The sequence below is a fragment of the Tauraco erythrolophus genome, chromosome 2 (genome assembly GCF_009769465.1).
Source record: "Tauraco erythrolophus isolate bTauEry1 chromosome 2, bTauEry1.pri, whole genome shotgun sequence".
Taxonomy (NCBI): Eukaryota; Metazoa; Chordata; class Aves; order Musophagiformes; family Musophagidae; genus Tauraco; species Tauraco erythrolophus.
Window position 1 is genome coordinate 127475637 of NC_141466.1, and position 20803 is coordinate 127496439.

Sequence of the window (20803 nt, forward strand, 5' to 3'; positions counted from 1 at the left end):
AAAAGAGGAGAGGATGGTTAACATATTAATTTTCCTATTACAACTGCACTAAGCTTTAGAATAATAATAAGATGAAGAATGAGAATGAAGACCTTTGCACAATACTTCTTATAAAATGTTCCTTTTGGGAAATGTGCACTCGAATGCAGATTCCTCCTGCCTCCCGAAGTGCTTCAGCAGCAGCTCATGTCAGGAGAGCGGAGACGGGCAGCTGGGGAGTGGTGCGCCCTAGCGCACTGGTTGTGGCTTGGGCAGTTAAAAAGTAGTATCAAACACTTTTTCTGGATTATCTTCTTCCAATTCCTCTTCGCTTTGCAGAGGTTTATGATTTGATTTTCCACTGTCAGATGCCAGGGAAGAGGGGGCGGAACTGTGGTCTCCATCTTCGCTGATTTTCCCTTTCATGGCTTCCTGTACGAACTCCAGAATTTCCAAAGGCAGTCTTTTGAATTTGTCTTGATATTCCTGATCAAGTTCCACCTGCAACTACAACAAAAAAGACAAGCTGTCTTCAGGTGTATCTAATGTGACCAGTGCTACAGGATGGGGAAGGTACCACATGAGGCAGGGAGGAGGGGGGGGGGAGGGGGGGCAAGGAATTAATGGATTAATAACGCATTTGTGCATGATTCAAGAATATATTCCTTTCTTTTTCATATTAGCGCCACACATCCAATACACCTGTTGATTTCCATGCAGTCATTGCAAAGCTGAAGGAACATGCGGCCATTTGTGCATAAGGCTGGTTTTGGGTACCATACTTGGGTACCCAAATCCTTAAAATATATGTGGATTTAACTGTATGGGTGTCCATACTTGACTGGCTTTCACAAGACCCAATTCAAGTGCAGTATGGATCACAGATAAGCCTTTGAAAGAGCAAAGCCTTAATTAAGCTTCAGGTAGCTAATCACAGATTAATCACACCACAAACATTGCTCTGAGAACAATATAATAACTTTTGCCAGATTTCTTGGGTTGGAGAAACCATTAGGAAAAAGTCAGCTGTCAAAGGGAGTCAAAGAGGGAGGGGAAAAAAAAGTTAAATTACATTTCTTAGGGCTAGATCATGGAAAGTTACATTATCTGATTAACGCAGTATGTGTCTTGGACATTACTGGGGAAAAAGTGTCGTATCATCAACAGGATGCAAAAGGCATGCAGAAAGAAATCTGGCTATCAGTCTTCAGGAAGCTGTGGGCCCTTTCCCAGTATTTATTTGTATAGCCTTTGTTTTTAGTGCCCATATTAGGATCTGCACGATCCATTATTTAAAAAACATTAATGTGTATGAAGGTTTCAACTGAAGACAAAGCCAATTTTTTTATCATGACCAATATGAGCACAGCAGGAAGCAAAAGGGGTGAGTTCCAAAGCCAAACCCTGCTAGTGCTCTGTCTGCCCATCCTTTCATCCATCCATCCATCCATCTATCCATCCATCCATCCATCCATCCATCCATCCATCCATCCATCCATCCATCTTCTTAAAAAGAGGGAGTCACGTTCTGCTAACTGTAGCTGCAGCAGTTTCACAACAGTTTCTTAGGCAATTGTATTTTGAGCTATATTTTTTTCCAGGAGGTATAAAGGTGCTGTGAATTCTGATCCTTCAGCTCTGTGCTTGAGTCTATCCCATCTAGTTTCAAGTCTCCTTCACCCCATTGTGACGGCTCTCAACAAATTTTCACTCGAACATTAGGACCTGCACTACTCTTACCATCCTTGGTCTGTCCACAGCAAGTGACTTTTACCGCTATCCTTCACTGTGAGCCCTTCCAATCCCATTCCCCATGCTTCTGTCCTGGTTTTCATCTTGCATCTCTGATTTTATTTTTGTGAGGCCTCTTCTCTTTCTCCTGATGTGCAAATCAACGTCCTTAGCTCACCCGGTCTAGTTCTACATTCCTTAATTAGACAAATTTTTCAGGTTTCTTCCTCAAGATCTAAGATCTGGCTTTTTCCTTTTGGTTCTCCTGCTAAAGCTCCTTTCCTGCCTTGGTTCTGGCAATTTTCCTGCTGTTCTGGGCTCAGTTTCCCACTTTGGTGCCACGGTGCTGACAAACACGGAGTCCGAGACACAAACAGTTGCACTGAATACACCCTGCCTCTAAAATATATGTTTGTATCAACTCTTAGACAATTACTGCCACAACGCCCTTCTTTCATGCAGTACCCTTCTTTTTTTCCTGAACTTCGTTTCCCGGCTTTACATCTAGATGCAAATTTTTGAAGGGATCCTCCTTTTGCCTCCATTTTGATAACACTTCCAAGAGTACAGGTATTATCAGAGGAACAGTGCCATAGCGTGGTTGGCAAGAAAAACCCACCCGTGATGCTGATCATCCCTCACTGCCCAACTTGCTGCCAGGGCCCTGCAGCCTCAGGACTCCACGGCTGCTGCCCAGTGACCTCAACCACCAAGAAGCTACATCTGCACTGGTCTCTACTTCAGAGCGACAGCAGCATGGCACTCGCATATGTCATGTTGCAAACCCAAAGACTATGTTCCAGGCAAAAGGTCTGTGATCATGGTGCAGTCATGCTTTTGGTCAAAGTTACTACTAAATACCCGCACTGCTTAAAAAAAGGGAGGGAGGGAGGGGAAGACAAATCCTTCTGTATATTTATGCCAATTACCCCAAGACGCTATCAGAGTTAGAGAGAGATTTATGCCAAACATGTGCCAAAACATTCCTTGGGTCAACTTGAAACAGGAGCGATGGCAGAGGCAGGGTGTGCCAGCGGGCTCCGAGCACGCTGTGCACCGTGCACACAAAGTGCCGTTGTCTTTCCCTCTTTGGGAATGTTTGTAGCCAGGCTCTGGGCTGCCAGTGCAGATCCGCAGTGGTGTCTGAGCACCCCACAAAGCCAGTTAAAGTTCCTGCAGGGAGAAGCAGCTCTGCATACAATATTTTTTATAAATCTAAGAATTGTGGGAAAGGCTCTAGAGCACTGGAAGAAAAAGCTTTATAAAAGAGAATGATTTTTTGGTTTTACATAGGAGTGTCGGAGCCAGAGATGGGCTAGCACATTTCCCCACCTCATTTTGGCACATGAAATTACTGAATTTCTAAATTTGGGGCACCTCAGGTATAGAAAGAGGTATGTAAAATCAAAAGTCAGAGAAAGTCTCCTGGCTCTCAACTTCCTTCAGAACCTTGATTTGCTTAATTAGGTTTAAGAGCAATAGAAATATTTGAAATCCCTCAGAACCTGAACGTTATCTGAACCCAGTGCAACCATAAGCATGTTGTTAGATAGCAATTGTGTCTAATATTCACCTCCTAAAGCGCCTCCAGTGGATAATCCCCCTAAGTCAAGCATTTAATAGAAATCACATGAATCTGGAGCTACCTCTCTCTCTTCAGTGTCTCCAGAGACCATCTATATAGATATCTAATCATAAGAACGTTGAAGTTAGTTGAGAAGGAGCAGACAGTAGACAAGGAGGGTTGATTAAAACTGCAACAGTGTGTAAAAATTAGTTTTCTTTTCGATTTCAAAGACTCCGTCAGTCCTTCCTCATGCTCAGCTTCAGACGGGCACCTTGGAGCCCATTCCCTGACCCCCAAGCTATCACACAAGACTCCAGCTGCCATGAAGAGCACAACAGATGAGCCTGGGTGCACTGCAGCCACCCCACTGTCAGACCTGACCCCTTACTGAAGTCTTCCTCAGCGAGCCTGGGGCTTGCAAACCTACAACAGTCTCACAGTGCATTGGCCATGTTTCTCCTTAAGCCACCAGCTCCTGGCGTAACACTGGCAAACAGCTATGGGTCAAGGTTAAAGAAACAAGTTCCTTTCTTAAAACTAGCTGGCTCAAAAATCCCAGCTATTTTTCTTTCAAAAGCCTCAGTATCCTTCTATGAGACAATGATAACCATATTCTGTCGCTTTACAGGGACATCATGGTTCATTCACTAACGGAAAGCTGCCCTCCCATCAGCAGGCAGTAGGCACGCACGCCGTTCATTTGGCTTGCTGACGGCACGACAAAGTTCCATGTCAGCGTGCGTGAGTAAAAACCTCTCTGCACAACCAGTAAGCCACCAGACTCCAGCCCAGCGTGGCTTTACCATTCAGTTTGCTCTCCCTTTGGGTTGCTTCCCATCACAAGTCCACCTACGCAGATTTCTCTGCTCTCTAGCTACTGAACAAGGTGACCTATACTTGCTTTTAGGATTTTGGAGCCAGACAAGGAGGGGAAAATGAGACTGATGATTAGACAGGCAGATCATTATCTGGACCACTCTTCCCATTAACACATAACAACCTTCTTCCTTCTCTTATCTCACTATTTGCCCTCTTATCGATCCTCTGTCCTCTCTTTAACCCCCAACAAAACCCACTTATTAATGTCACCTCCATGTGGCTTTAGTATCCCACAAGGGGTTGGAAACATTATTTCTTGTTCAGGTAAATCACACTCCCATGTACTTTACTTACAGCCAATGAGATAACACTTTAAAATTTGGAGCCATCATTATGTGTTTTTAGTGGGGTCCTTGAGAACATGAGACGAATGCGTTAGTCACTCTTGACAGCTGCGGCCAGAAGCTCTAACTACCTACCCTTTATTTTTTACCCAACAGTGCTAGTTAAAAAACATCAGCTGATACATCAGCTTTACAAAATGGCTTTACAAAAGTATCAGCATTATTATCCCCAAATTACAGATGGAAGGAGAGAAATTAAGCTTAGGTAGGGAACAAAGGTTGGGAGGTGCCATCTTCAGCTGCCACAGGTTTGAAAGGGCTCTCCTGTACTCTTGTTTGTGTGATTGCTTCTCAAACTAGACATACACCAGCACAGGCTTGGAACAAGCTGTGGACCTACTGAGCCACCAAGTTGTCCTGCTCAAAATAACAGTAGATATGTTGGGGCTTTGACTGCGACAGCCCTGTTAGCTCTGTCCCACAAGGGCTTCCACAGGGAAACTGTGCCTGAGGCTCCCCCTTGTCTTCAGCCCCCTGCTGGGCAGCGTGGGTGACCGAGGGACTTGGCTCACGTGCCCTCGTGCCCCGGGTCAACAGCGCTGTATCCTTTGAATCTGGACTACAACCAACACAGCCCCTACCCTTCGGGACTGAAAACGAGCAGGGCTGTGCACGACTAATCCTTTGCCATAGGGAGCAGAGCTCCTGGCAGCCAGCCCGCTGCCCAGCTGATCGGCTCGCATTCCCAAAGGGCTCTTCGGCATCCTTGGCTACAACCGCTTTCCAAAAAGGGTCATCATTCAGGGAAAGGCCTCGGCAACCCTTCCTTGGAATGTGGGAGGTGAAAATGAATATGGTCATTCAGCTAAAAGCAAGGAAAACGCACCCAGGAAAGGAAACGGATGGTGTTATTAAAACTATTTATAGCAGTTATACGTAGCTGTTATTAAACCTACCAAAATACTATAGCATAACATAGTGTTAAAGTAGTGACCATATCATTGAAAACAGTAACGGTGATCAATAAAGAATTACAAAAGCAGAAATTGTGGTTTCAGACTATCCTGATCAAGCCCCTGTAGACTTCTGCATACTTGCAATGTGATCTAATGAACTTCTGTTTCTACCAAGAACAAAAATAAAACGATCACATGAAAAACACAACGTGCTGCCAACACAAGTTACCAGGAGGCCTGAAGTTCACATGGAGTGTTTAGGTTAAAAAAAAATTAGAAAATTTAAAAATAAAATAAATATGTTAATCCCCTTAATCCTTAATTATTCCACATTTATAGTGTTTCATTAATCTTGTCCCTGAGTTTTAAGCTCCAAATACTGAACTCTTCTCCCTTCTCACTACCTGAAATACATCTCATCCCTCTTGCTTGCTGCAGAATCTTGGTGTTTTTTTAAAGAATGTTTTAAGGTAACTTTGGAAAACCAAACAAGCTGAACTAATGAGATATAAGAATCTAATAATGAGCTACCAGAAGTTTCAGATGTAGAGCAAAGTTAAGAAAAGTTTTGCAGTAGCTCAAGGGATGGGAAGTAGGTCTCTGCACAAACATAAATGGCAACCACGTTTAGGTCTTCAGGTGTCAGGAGCAAAGACCTTACTGTGTGCATTAAAAAAAACCCAAGACCCTATCACACACATTAGAAATTTAGGAATGCCTCTGTTGGCTGGAGCTGTTGCCCACGTCTTGTGAAAGTCTACTGTGTCTACCCCACAGCCAGCTTCCATAGCTCGAAGACAAGAGGGGGATACACAGCCGGCTGATATGCAGCACCGCTTCCATCTGACCTCCTCTCCCTCACTTTGGCAGCCCAAGGCAAAGGGAAATCCTGGGGGAAAACACGTCCAGCCCATCTCCCTTCCTGCTACAGCAACACCTTTGAAGCAGTTGATGCAAACACCACTGCTCCTTCCCGTTGTACCTTAAAATGGCGTTTCGGAAGTTAGTAATGAAAGTGTTTTCCAAACAATTTTCCCCTCCCTTCCCCATACAGCTTGAGATACCGCATGCTTGGTCTGCACAGTGCTGTGACCTCATAGCATCATTCTCCTGATGTAAGATCTCATGCCAGAGGCAGTTACTTATCTGATGCAAAACCAACCCACTTCCACAGGGACTAGGATTCGTTCCAGCTCGCATGTTTTTTTAAAATATATTTTCAACTCAAAAATAACAGAAGGGTCACTACTTAAAAAGCATTTAAAGAATTAACCTTCAAGCAAAAATGTTTTGATAAAGTTACGTATGAAATACAACTGGTTCCACATTTTGGTGAAAAAAAAACAACACCAAAATGCAATTTTGTTGAATCAAAAACGTTCACTACGGCCATATTTGTTTCGATGCAGCTCTTCCACTGCAAAATCTTGATATGACTCAAAATAAATAGAATCATAGAATTATAGAATGGTTAGGGCTGGAAGGGACCTTCAAAGGTCATCTAGTCCAACCCCCCTGCAAGAACAGGGATATCTCCAACTAGATCAGGTTGCTCAGGGCCTCGTCCAACCTGGCCTTGAACGTCTCCAGGGATGGAGCATCCACCACCTCTCTGGGCAACCTGTTCCAGTGTTCTACAACTCTCATGGTAAAAAATTTTTTCCTAATATCCAATCTGAATCTACCTCCCTCTATTTTAAAACCATTAGCCCTTGTCCTATCACAACAGGCCCTCCTGAACAGCCTCTCCCCATCTTTCTTGTAGGCCCCCTTGAGGTACTGGAAGACAGCTATAAGGTCACCCCGGAGCCTCCTCTTCTCCAGGCTGAAGAGCCCCAACTCTTTCAGCCTGTCCTCATAGGAAAGGTGCTCCAGCCCTCTTATCATCTTTGTGGCCCTCCTCTGGACCCTCTCCAACTGGTCCACGTCCTTCTTATGTTGGGGGCTCCAGAACTGGACGCAATACTACAGGTGAGGTCTCACGAGGGCAGAGTAGACGGGGAGAATCACCTCCTAAACTTTTTTTTTAAGTCATAGATTTTCCATTCCACTTGCAATTTTTCTGTAAGGTCAGTTTTTTGAGTTTTGTGTTTCTTTTCTCCTTCCTTTGAAATCTATCTTATTTTGCATTATTCATGAATACTTTGTTTCCCTGATTGCACTCTTTCTTTCCTTGAACGATGCTGTGAATTATGAATGAAAAATCCAAATATCCTGGCTCAACCATCCAGGTAAAAAGGCACTCTGAGGACTATCTCTGATAATAGGTATCTGACAATGTCTGACATTTCCAACAGCAAACTCTTTATTCTCAAGTTTTTTAAAGATTTTAATGATTTTTGAGTCTGAATCCAAATGTGAAAAATTTGTAAGTTGCGTCACTTCCCCTTGAGGCAGAGGGCATCGAAATATCAAAATAATGACTGTTTTTGGTATTCGGTTAATTTATTTATTCACCAGCTGAAGTGTGATACTAATTTGCATCCATAATCACTATGGCACTACCCACATGCAGTATAATAATTAATTCCACTTAAGCAGTACCTGTTCTTTTTGTTTTCCTGATGAGAAACTCCACTGCATTCATTTCTCCTGGGCAATTTCAGCAGAACGTATTTTGACAAGAGGCAATAACCGGTTCCTGCACGATTCGTAACAAAAGGGGGACTGCAACCTCGACAGCATATTGCTGTTTGGCAAAACTCCCATTTTCCTTTTCACATGTCATTGGAACTGTTTATTTTCTTAGCACCAGTGACACTCATCTTTTCACTGGTCAGTGAAAGCAAATTGCAACAGAAACACTGGTCTGAGATTGTGGCCCCTTTCTCACTCCTCCCCTGCTTCTCTAAATCTGCCAAAGCTCCAAATACTTCTTTTTCTCCCTGCAAATGTTTGACCCATGTGCCTAAAGATTATTTTGAATAGAGGATTTGGGGCTTTTAAGACTGCATCAGACAACAAATATGCATAATGTCAGCGACCTCAATTTAGCTTCCAAAATAGCGCATAGAGGACTCCCAGATTAAGGGTACTGAGAGCAAGCAAGCTGCTGTCCTGCTGCTTTTCATTTTCAGAGCTTACTTAATTAGAAAGCCATTCTGGAGGGATACAGCATTAAAAGATATATGAGTAGCAAGAATTGTTAAAAGCAGATGGAGGCTCAATAACAGAGAGAGTGAAATTGAGGAACAGAGCTCAGGGATCAAGTGATTTATAGGCAGCAATTTTTGTTTAATTGGAAACAGAAGGAGTTTCTTATTAAGGACCATGTTATTCCCTCCACTAAGCAGATTTCTGCTGGGAAGGCAAAGGAGTAACCACTATTTAGTTGTCCTCGTGGCCGCAATCCCTCGGAAGCACAGCGTGCTACGGGAGGCTGCAGAACAGGGTGACTTGGAGGTGAGGATGATGGGTTTGAGGAGACCTGGGATCCCTCTGCAGGACCTTTCCAAAAGTGATATACCCGTTTCTGCCATGTGGAAGAATGGCCTGAAGTAGGCAGCTGGGAAATGCAGTTTCTTGAGAAGCTGTTCATCCAGGCCTGGGAAAGGAGTTAACATCTCCACATGTGCAGAAAGCACCTAAATGCTCTCTTTTCCTTTTTCTCTCAGTCACTGCAAGCAAGTGCAAAAAGGAACATGCCACCACGTTAACATTCGGGCTTAACATAGCTACTCATAGGCCATATAGCTAAGCATGAAATGAAACTGGTCAGGTAGCTGAGGTCTGATCTCATACGATGCCGGAGTGTGGAATCATTAAAGAAAACCTAAGGGCACTCGCTACCAGAGATGGCACAAGGAACAGCACTGCATTAGGTAAATGACAGCCAGTGCGGGAAATGTCTTCACACTGACTGGAAAGCTCCCATTAATGATTCCTGTCCTCAGACAAGGACATCTCAGCCTCGGTGCGTGCCCATCACTGCATTTTCAAATCACGGCTACTTTTCGGATCATGACAGACATGAGAGACACCAACTCCAGGACTTGCTCTCTGCCAGCCCCACCCCACATCCTTTTTCTCCCAGATGAAGCTCCCCTAGTCCTTCACACAACATCTAACACACCAAGCCGATCTTCCCACCCAGCAAGGTCTCCATGCTATTCCTGAGACCAGGGGCGCTTGCTCAGGAGCTGCTGTATTTTTGACTGACCCACTACTGCTGCCGCTACCTTCCCATGTCAACAGGCTGCACAGTCCACATACTATCCTTCAGAAATTGCCCCAAGATGGGCTTGAAAAAATCACTCTAACACCTGAAGCACGTCACAAGCCAAGAAGTCTAGAAACTGTATACTGAGTTATCTTCCCTTATCCATATACTCCCTCTTCGACTTCCCCTGACTGTTATCTTCCATGTTTCAGCTTCATGTCTCTTCCTGTTAAAGCAGAGGTGATTTGCTATGCCTCCCTAATGCACGAGCCCCCATACAAATGAGTCCTTAGAACTGTAACCTTAGGGCCTTCATCAGTCTGTGCCTTCACCTTTATTAACTGCAACCTCAATTAAACCCATGGGACTGTGAAGAAACCTGGGACCTGGGCTCCTAGATTTTAACACTCTCGTAAAGAAAGTCGTATCTTCTTTCTGTATGGTAAACCAACATCTATTCCAAGAACTAATGAAAAAAGAAACATTTGAGTGATGAGATTCCCATCAGTGTTGCCCAGGTTATATGTGTGTTAGATATACATATGCCTGCACTGTACCTCTGCTGAACTTCTGAGTTAGAGAAGCTCCTTACAGCACAAACCTAAACTGGTGATCTTTCCTTACCAGCAGTTGTATTATTAGTAGCAATTTCAGATCTTTCACGTCTTCTTGAAAGAGAGAAATTGTAATAAATTCTATAGGAGGATTTTCTTCACAATAACTTTGTTTCCCATTTCTTCATCAGTACAGTTTATTCTCACGCAAAGCCCTGCCCTGTGCCTTGTGAGCTGTATGCTTGGAATCACTCTTTTTTCTGATGACTATTTGGTGTAATTATTTCCTTTTGTGGATAAAATGCTTTCTTAAGCTGTCAAGTATTTTTTTTGACGACTCTATAAATGCATGACCTATGCATCTCATGATGCATATGAATAAAGATAATTTGAGCTGGTATGAATGGCCAAAAAAAATCCCCTCTCCATGAGCATGTAGAACATTTTAAGGCTAGATTCTGCTCTTTTTCATTATCACTGTAATAAGTTAGCTTCACTCTAAGCAAAAGGGAATCTGCTCAGTTTCCATGCAATAAATCCAGAGAAACTTTACTGAAGTCTCATCTACCATCAGATACTGCCCTTAGTTTATTGAAGTGGATATTGGTAAATAACTCTAGTGACATAACTCAGACAGAGCTTCTTAATTGGTCCTTCCATAAATTGCTGTCCGTATTTCGGAGGCTGTCTTCAAAACAAACAACAACAAAAAGATCAGTGCATCCATTACCTTCTAATAAGTGATTTTATTTTTATTTTTTTTCACTTCCATGATGCTTCCAAGGCACCCTGTAAACAGGCAGCTGACTGTCCAACAGCACAGGCCTTGGAAGATTAGTGGTATTGTAATTCTCAGCTCAAGAGGTCATAACAGTCCCTTGGAAACTCCTTTTAAATGACAACTTGAGGTTGTAACAGCAACAATATATTCCAGAAATATTTCAAATCCCGAGTGGGCCGGAGAACGCGGGACTGAGAGCTGTGCAGCACCATGGCAGCCCAGTAGGATGTCTCCAGGGGACCCTGGAATCTGCAAGGCCACTTTATGTACAATGTGTTTTGCCTAAAAGTGGTGCTGTCCCACAGAGCGAGCGATTCTGACTATTTTTGAAAGAGGAGAGAGACAAGAAAAGAAACTTGCAGGTGCTTAAGGCCTCCTGTGCGAAAAATTGTGGTGAAACCTGCACCACAGCTTTTAGATCCTTGCCTAAATTGAACTCTGAGTACAGTTTAACAAAGAGTTTTTCAGTATCTCACATCCACCTTGCTAATAGATAATTATAGTGTCACCTCTGTCTGACTCTTGGCAGGACACCTCCAACAGGTCCCACCACTATTGCAGAAAATTCCCTCCGAGCAGAGATTTCTTCTCAAATATGACAATGAAAAGGAAATAAATAATCTATTTCTCTGTCTCTCTAGTGGCATCACTGTGCTACTCAATGGAAAAGGAGCAGAGTCATCCTATGATTAAGTCTGGCACCTCGTTTCACTGCGATACCCTGCTCTGCCCTTCCTACTCAGCCCAGACTCTCAAGCCTGTTTAGAGTAACAAGAGCTCCTAACGTACCCTGAGCTCTGTGTATCCTGAGATGGCATGTTTCTTAACGTGCACGCTCACTATAATTTCTGTGTCATTGATAAATGTCAAGCAACTGCATAGAGGTTTAGAACAAGCCATCGTTAGCTCAAAAAATAATCACACTGGTAAAGCCTTATGCTGCACTTTGAAGTTTACCTCGCACTGCCTATACCTGCTCACATCAGAAAGCCTCTGCAGGATGGAGCCTCATTGGAAAGTCTGCTTGGAAAATTACCGAGCAGTCAGTCCTTCTGTTAATATCCTGTTAAAAATGGATGTTTTTAGACTAGAAAGCAAGCACTCTCTGAATAAAGATCAAAGCCTTAGAAGTTTCTTTGAAAATCTTTTCAAGTAGTTGCAGTTCTGTCATCCCTTGTAACAACGAAGGCTATTCCAAAATATTTCCTCACTCATTAACAACATGAATCTGGGTTCCTCTTTACTATTTGCAGAAATGTGCTTTGACTCTCCCCAAAAGATGAGCCAATTTAGTGACCGACCCATATTTTCTAACATAACAAGCTAATGAAAAAAAAAAAATCTATTCAGAACTTGGCAGAAGTTTAACAGCGGAGACAGAGTTACTGCCTCTCATTTTCCATCTTCCAGAAATGATGGTTCAGTATTTTTGCCTTCGTACTTCCAACTGTCAGGAAAGTTTGGAGGCTGAGTTTAACAATGACAAAAAGTTGGGACTCAATTCAAATTTATATCTTAATGTATATGTTCATTATTATACAATGAACATCAAATGGAGATGTACCATTGCTACTAAGGATACAGAGTCTGATGCTATTTATGGCTGCTCTGTGTTTATATATTACTATTATCCTCTTACCTCTCTACTTCCACCATTATTTCATCCATTTCATCCACCACTTCTTGTTTTGTGCTGTATTACTGTATTACACAACATACTTTTTTTTTTTTTCACTTGAGAAGCAAAATTAGTGTGGAATTTTAACTGCAGCTCTTAAAAACTTTGTCGTTTAATGTAAAAGCAGCCCTGCCCAGAGGTTCAACCTAATCAAAAATAGCCTGAAGGTTTTTACTTCCTGATACTACAGTGAACTTAAAAGGAAAAAAACCCTCCTCTTCTTGTCTGTACTGCTGTTACTGGATTAAATAGTATTATACAATGGGAGGTTAATGGAGCCATCCTCATGATTCAGTTTAACGGATTAATATTTCAGTTTAGTTGTTTTTTAGTTAAACGTTTTTTCAAAGGTCATATTAACGCTGACTACTGCAAACTCAGGCAACTCTAATTATCCATCAAGTTTAAATGAACCATGCAGAAAATTTTATTTCAATGATGTTCATCAAGCATCCCACAATGCAAAAATTGACATATAAGGTAATTTCATAAAGCTTGATAAACAAGGCAAAGCCTGTCCCAGTGCTGTGCAGAGTAACTTGAACTCATGCCTGTTAAAGGGCATACCCAAAATTCACTTAAGTCTTCAAGAAGACTTTGATGGGTTTTGGATCTACAGTACCAGCAACCATGTTAGTACAGGCACAAACTAACCAGGTCAAATGAAAGAACCACTGGCACAAAATGCCATGAAGTGCACCCTCCTTCCCAAACAGCGATCTCAAGCTAATCTGACTCACAAAGGAGCAGTCCAAATGCCGCGTTTCAGAGGTTCAAGATTTCCAATTGTTTTGTCTTAGCAATTTAAGGAAGCTGCAAAGCATGAAAGCATCTAGGAAACAGGGCCAGGTTTCTGCTTAAAATCCAAGCCTGCTTCAACAGGCAGGTAGAGACAACAAATTCCCACAGAGAAGGTCAGATGCCATTCTCGCCTCCAGACCTGCACACCTTTCTCTCTCTCTTTGTGTATACAGCCTGATGTGGGTTTCTGTTGAGAACCTGAGCTCTATGAAGAACGGAAGCCTCTGCAGGTGTTTAGTTCTCTTAATGCTTACTATGGGTGAAGGACTACCACCCTCGGTGTGCTGCAGCCCAACCAGCCAGCACCAATCCTGAGGTCAGCTTTCTCGAGTGTGGTGGAATATGTTCAGTGAGTTATGGTGACAGAAAATGTGCATGTCCTAGTGCTTGTGTGTTTAAGTCTGCACTAAGGTACACTTTTCATCTTGCCGTGAAGTTGGACATCTTAAAGTACTCTTGAACAGATCTCGTAATGATATTGCCAATAGCACAGCTGGGTTTTGTGGTCAGACTTTCCTGTTGTTAGGAAAAAGGATATGCAAATTCTCTAGAAGCCAACAGAGGCAGGAATATATGGGATACTACAACTTACAATCACTTCAGTTCCTTTGCTACCTCTCTTCCCCACCGATTCCAGTGGGTCACAACACATGGAGGTCACAGTGGGGCCTCATCCAGATCTCAAGCCTACTACAGGAAGAGTGAGCTTTTCTATTGACATCAGTGTGTGCTGGATTTCATCCCTGGCTTCTCTCCTTCTGAAGTTAATACACTACTCCAAGTTTAGTTCACCAGAGGGTCAAACCTGAACTAAGACGAATCTCATGGAACTTCACTAAGTCCTTTGCTTTTTTTTTTCACTGAGAGGCAAGCCATAAAAATGTATAACATGATCTCCTTAAAGCTCCGATTTGTTTTTAATCTGATTTCATTTATGTGTATTACTATTGGTAGCTTCTATCTTGGAAAAGTTTTGTACCATGCAAAACCTTATTTAGAGGAAAAAAAAATGTTGGCAGTAGAACAAAACCTCTTTCCATTATAAAAACTTATCTTTTTAATGGTCTATCAGTGTTTTACTATTACTTCAGTACTTGACATCTTCCAAAAGCATTAAAGAGTTCTTGAGAGGTCTTACAAATTTACAGTGTATTCTGTGATGACAGTTCTGATCACAATCTAGTTGAAGATAAGTTTAATGAACACCAGAAAAATAAATGCCTTTCATAAGTGATCAAGTTCTTTAAGGGAGCAAAAGAATACTTTAAAAACATTGGTTGCTTACTTTAAAGCTCTGTTTACAATAAGTGTAGAGTACACATTTTTGTTGAGGATAACAGAAATTTATCTAGAATTCTGGGAGCATTCCAAATGATGGTTTGCAAGTATATTAACTTGCAAAAAAACCTTTTAGAACAATAACTATAAAATGTCATCTTTTCCCCATCTCATGTAAATGTATTTCGAGCTATAGAAATACAGACAGGCATTAGATTTAGTGATGCTGAGTGAATAATTGAGCCATCTGCTACCCTATGTAACAGTAAAAAGATTATTCTGTGTTAGTTACAGAAGTTATTCCTAAAAATTTCTTATCACTTATGTTATTTAAACTGTCTTACATATCAATTAGTTTGAAATAATAAGTCTTTAGGCTATCCATTAATTGCAGCACTGTAGACACGATCTGTATTTAAAATTATGCAATGAAAATTAAGCCGAAGCACCAAGCTGTCTTGGCTAACAAAAAAGGTTTCCTCAGCCCTTCGGATAAAGAAGGAGAGATAATGGGGGCACTGAATTCACAGGAGAACTCTTTCTCAGTTTACTCTTCTCTCTCATCACATGTTAACACCGACTACTGAAGCCACCAGCCGTTATCCACGTGTTTAATTTGCAGTGTTGCGTTTTCAGTGCATTCATTTTCTGATGGTGCAGTCTGACTGTTTTCAGACAAAAAAGGAAAGAACTCCGGTGATTAATGCAAAGGAAGGACAGCAACATACAGAACCTGAAGGACAGCTGATAAAGAAGATTCTGCAATGGGATCGTTTACAAATGCAAGGTAAACGTGGATGGGAAATTTAAATAGTTTAGTTACTCTTTTAGAAGTTAGAGGGAGGCTGGTTGCAGAGGAAAATCTGGTCTAGACATCAGGAGAAGACATCATTTTTAGTTTCAATCTCTCCTTCTGTTATGGCTTTAGGCTCTCAAATAGGCTTCAACCCACGCTTTTAAGTCTTGCTGTCTTTGCAGAATAGATCTTAGGACAACTGAATTTCTCTTGTCTGGTCATATTTTGCTTCACCGATACACTGAAACTACAATTTGGCATTTGTACTATTATAGCTGGTTCATGCTGGCATCTGTCAGAGGCACACAGCATGGACTGCCACATCAGTCACAGCTGCTGACTGCAGCTGCTGTCCTCAGCAGCAGCGATGACGGGAGTGGGATTATTTTAAAAAGTGAAGCCATTAATTGGTAGGTGGTTTTTTTTTTTGTCACATCCTCTATGCCCACAGAATGAATGAGGAGGCAAAAGGTAACATTCGGCAGATTCAGACAGATCATGGGAATGGTGTCTCCCTGCCATAGAACTTAGAAAAAAAGCAGCTGAAATATTCTGTGTTGAAAAGCATGCCTGATGGAGGTAATCATACCTGAGAGTGATGCTCCTTTATAAAGTCAGACAAACTGCAGCAGCTCATGCTCTCAGTCTTCTCTGCATGCTACACCAGCAGTTAGAGCTGTCCCATCTTTCCTCCTCCTATATCCTATGCTTAATTGTACTTTTAAATAAGAAAAGGCAGAGCATTGGGCAGTCAACTTTCTGTGTGCAATGCAGCTCCTTTTATCCTCAGACAATAGTGGTTTACACTTCTGTGCATACAAAAGAGATATTCCCTTTAACGTTCAGCCTATCCACTGAGATTTCCTAATGTCAGTATCCTGCACTTGATAGGTGACTCTTGAAAGACACTAAAAAAATTTCTTTATTATGTTAATGTTTATTAGAAACGTGCTCTTAGTAATATTCATAAATGCTACAGGAGGGAAACAAGGGTGAATACTGAGTCAATCTTACGACACGTCTGTGTGCTTGTGGATGCATATACTCACAAAACAGAGGAAAAAGGGAAGGCATCTGATTATTTATAAGAAAATCAAAATAATGACTTCACTGGCATAAACGCAGCTTTTGTATAAAAATTCATGTTACTGAAATATTCATACAAAAGACACAGTTTGTTCAGGGAGGACAGGTACAAAAAGAGTCTTTGGTGAGATATTTATCAAATGTATTTTTTTTTTCATTGCCAGCATGTTGTAAGAGAGAGACTTGCTGAAAGTCTCTGGGTAATGACAGAATTTGACGTGCAAACGGACATTGTCATGGTGGGCACCTACACCAGATGATGCACTAGGAAGACTGGGTGGTGAAGCTTGCTTACTTGCCCAGAAAACTTTTCAAAAAGCAATACTGCAGGGCACAGAATACTTCAACTTCTTAGCAGGCAACATTCATGTTCACAGTGTGCACCCTCTGCTTTACTGGTGGGAAAACAGACACCTATTCCACCTAAAATATCTGGACCTATGAGCAGGCTTATTGCTTTTTCACATTATATCAATTCCAGCAGCAGCCAAGCAAGAGGATCTTGGCCTATGTAAAATCCTCAAACATGGTTTACATCACTGAACTCAACCTGCTTCTGAGGGAGTTACAACCATTAAACAGCAGCTGATATTATAAGAAATTAACCCCAGTCTTTAAAAAAAAAAAATCACTTAAAAAGTAAAAAACCCATGTAATAATTTAAAAAAATGAATTAATTCTCGACCAATTAGTATTTTCAAGTGTGAACTGCAGTAGTGCCTGTCTGACTACAAATGGGTATGAAGGGTACTCCAGGCCAAGAGGAGATGTTAACTCCGACAGGAACTGGGGAGAAGTTACTGCAGAATTTATTCCATTATGCCATGGAGAGCGTGAGCCCCTGCTCAGAATTACAATGATTCCCTGAGAGAAAGACTGACAGTGAGTTAGCGTTCCCAGGAGCTTCGACGAGTTCCAGGCCACTTAGCATTGCAGGCTCGTACATCTATCACACCTCAACTTCGGCAGCATCCAAGCTATGCAGTATATGGTCTATTACTAAGAGAACAGGGAAGGATTTAATTGCCACCAAGGCCATCAGTCCTGTCAGGAATATTGATTCCTGAAACCCGCACTGTGCTTTGAAAACTGAACCTGCAGAATTTTCAGCAGAAAGGAGGATTTTAAGAGCGGAAATATTACACTGAGATCTCACTGACCTATATAACACCCTGCAGAATAAAACTCTGATCCAAACAGGTACTTTTAAATATACTCATATAAATAACCTCAAGAAGAATCACAGATAAGCTATTCTAGATACTAATAATTTCTAGACATACTAACCTTCAGTATCAGTAGTTTGTGAAATAATTTGTCCTATGAGCTCCACACCATATGTTTTATTCAGGCATTAACACTTTGTGAAAATAAAGCTGTCGAAATGTGAGCTACCACAAGCAATATCATTCCCACAGGTCATCCAGTAATTAAACATGGAGGCTGACATTGCACTGTGCAGAATTCTGGTTGTGTATAAATAAAAGACTTACAAAAATCCAGGTTTAGAAAAAATGCCAGCTTGATTCTAGACAAAACCTACATGTGGCTGAAGCCCCACTGAAAAACTCTGTCATGCACTTAAGTGTTCATCTGAAGCACAGCTTAAAGGATGAGGAAACTGTAGCAGTAGCTTTTAGGTTCCACTTTTTAGAGCTCTCATGAGCCATCCTTACTTGGCCAAAATGTTGTAGTGCAAAAGCCATTTTGCACGGAATAAAAAGAGCTGCATGTTCAGATCAGACTTGTAAGTCTGCATCCTCTTATTCTGTCTCAATAATTTTATCTTGGGTTTCTGCTGCTGACAAATATAACTGTTAACTAAATGGAAGTTCCTCCTATAGAGGACCAACGTTTAGTCACTAGTGGATTCAGACAGCTCCTGAATGAAGTTGTAAATAGAGGTCATTTCTCTAGATTTCCACACAGCTATCATCACGGCTTAGAAGGATTATATTGCCTCTCCTGCACAGAAATATTCTCTAAGGTCATTAGTTCTGTTCAGCCTAAAGCCAGTGGTTTCTCACGTGGGAGCGAGAGCTGAGATACTCCTTTACAGCCTGCAGGAAAACTTGACTCTTTCCTTCTGCACAGCCTGACCTCCTCCTACCCAGGTACTTCAAAGCATTCACAATGCCTTGCTCTGTGGCTGCAGCAGTGAGGGCTTAGGGCAGAAAGGGGTGGAAGAAAAAAAAGCCTTCTCCCATCATTCTCATGTTTGCTTTGGAGCAAGGGAAATTTTGGGACGATGTATTCCTTCACTCCGGATTGGAGCTCCCTGTGTACCCGGTGCTAATTCATTTTGTTTCCCAATTTTCATGCACAGGTAGGCTATGCTGAATGGTAATTCCACCATGCACAGCTTCTAATAACATTCCCTTTACATAGTCCGTGAGGCTGAAGTCCTGAGAGCAGGACAAAGCAAAGGAAAGAATAACTCCAGTGGTCTCATAGCTGGTTACATGACGCCACAGGAGGTTTTCCTCTGAAGTTTGATTTCTTTCTAACTGTGCAGGAGCAATTGGGCTTGTCCAGGTCCCCACCATCCTCCCAAGACATCCTAATTTGACCCAGGCAGGTGATATGAGGTTGGCCTCATATAGTTTAAAATGTAAGCGATGTGTGATGAGTATAGAGTTAAAACAAGCACTTCTGTTTTTTTAAATGTTCACAGAGTTGTTTCAAGGCAGCCCAGCTCTATTCCTATCCTCCTGCTTTTCAGGAAAGAAAGACAGAACATCTCTCAGGAAGAGAAATCAATATTCTTGTGACACTTAAGCACAAACAACAAAGGAATCCCAGTTCCCTAGTGAGCAATTGCCAATTTAATTTTGCCATCTTCAGTAAGTCACTCTTGAATATTGTCACAGTGCCAACATATTCATGATGGCTTCTACTTTGTCACAACTACTTTGCTCAGGAAACATACGCTTTTACTTGCCTTGCCTGTGTCCACGAAGAAAACAACATTCATGTAATCAAGGCCCCACCTAGCAGTTTTAATCTCTAACCTTACCACAATGACAGCACTAAACAATATTTAGAACTGTATTATTTTTAACAAGTGTTTGAAAAAATGATCCACTTATTTTGCAACAATAAAAACATTAAAATAAACCATAAGCAGGTAATGATATGTATAGATACATAAAGAGTATGCTGGTGTCCATGTGGGCAGAGACAGGTGATTCACAGCAAAAAAAAAGCCTAACAAATCAAGTTATAGTCACACTTTATAAATCAATCAAACTTACTTTGCCTTTCAGTAAAGTATAGAAGTCGGTCTGTATTGTGCAAGGCACAGATCAGACATTCAGAGCCGGTTCCTTCTTTATTGTCAGTGCACGTCCATAGAGGTATACATGAAAAGTATTTAAAAAAGAAACAAACTAAAAGCCCTGGATAGGCTGATAAAACATCCTGGAGGGAAAGCATAAGGAACAACCACAGTGACACTGGCCAGGGAGCAGAACAGGGCTCGCAGCAAACACGCGCCTTCAGCACTGCTGAAGGCGCATCGCTGCCAACACCAGTACCAGCATCACCCAGACTGGAAGAGGAGTAGCCCCAAATCCGAACCTTTGTTGTCATTGCGAAGGACTACGAATTACAGAACAACTTGTAAGACCTTGTGCGGGATGGTGAAAAGCCACAGAAGGATGTTCTGCAGCAAGGAGGAGCTGCAGCTCTCTTGAGAAGGCTCCGTGTACTCCTGCACACGTGTGAGTTGAGCGCGGGGACACTGAAAAGCAAACACTGCCTGCCTGGCAATTAACCAAAATCCTTTGCATCCAGGTAACTGCAGCAGAAAGGCAGGTTTTGTTACCAAATACAGTCCTCACTGGGAAGCTGTGGTGGTTCTCTCCTCAAAGACAAGCAAAGTGTATCAAAAGCATTCCAGAAGAAAGCAGTAGAAGGTGAAATATTAAATAAAAATACAAAGCAAGCAGGATTCACTGGTTCAGTGACAAAGGTGTGTGGCTTATTGCTACCCCCTTGACAGCGAAAGCTCAAGACCTCCTGGCACGACTGTGTTTACAGGAAGTTTGAGGAAGTCTGCTTATACATGATGATGTCTCCTGATAGCAGAGATACCCCCGAAATAAAACTTCATTCTATCAGCATGTTCTAACCACCAGCCCTCCCATAAAGCAATAGAAAAAACCTCTTTTACTTTAATCTGCTTTCATGTTTCTTCCAAGGCTTTGCCTGCCTTTCCCCAGTTGTCTTCTGTTCCCTTCCTCCTCCTGGAAAAACTCACTCTCTCACCCCTA

The 20803-nt window shown here is 42.0% G+C and overlaps 1 protein-coding gene across 1 annotated transcript in view; it reads right to left on the reverse strand.

Moving 5' to 3' along the window:
* Positions 1–255: 255 nt before the first annotated feature.
* The window catches only part of PLCB1 (phospholipase C beta 1), a 398236-nt gene continuing 377688 nt past the window's right edge, over positions 256–20803 (reverse strand). Inside the window, exon 32 of the mRNA XM_086631124.1 lies at positions 256–486. Within this exon, the coding sequence (XP_086487250.1) occupies positions 256–486 (231 nt within the window). The remainder of the gene's footprint in view (positions 487–20803) is intronic.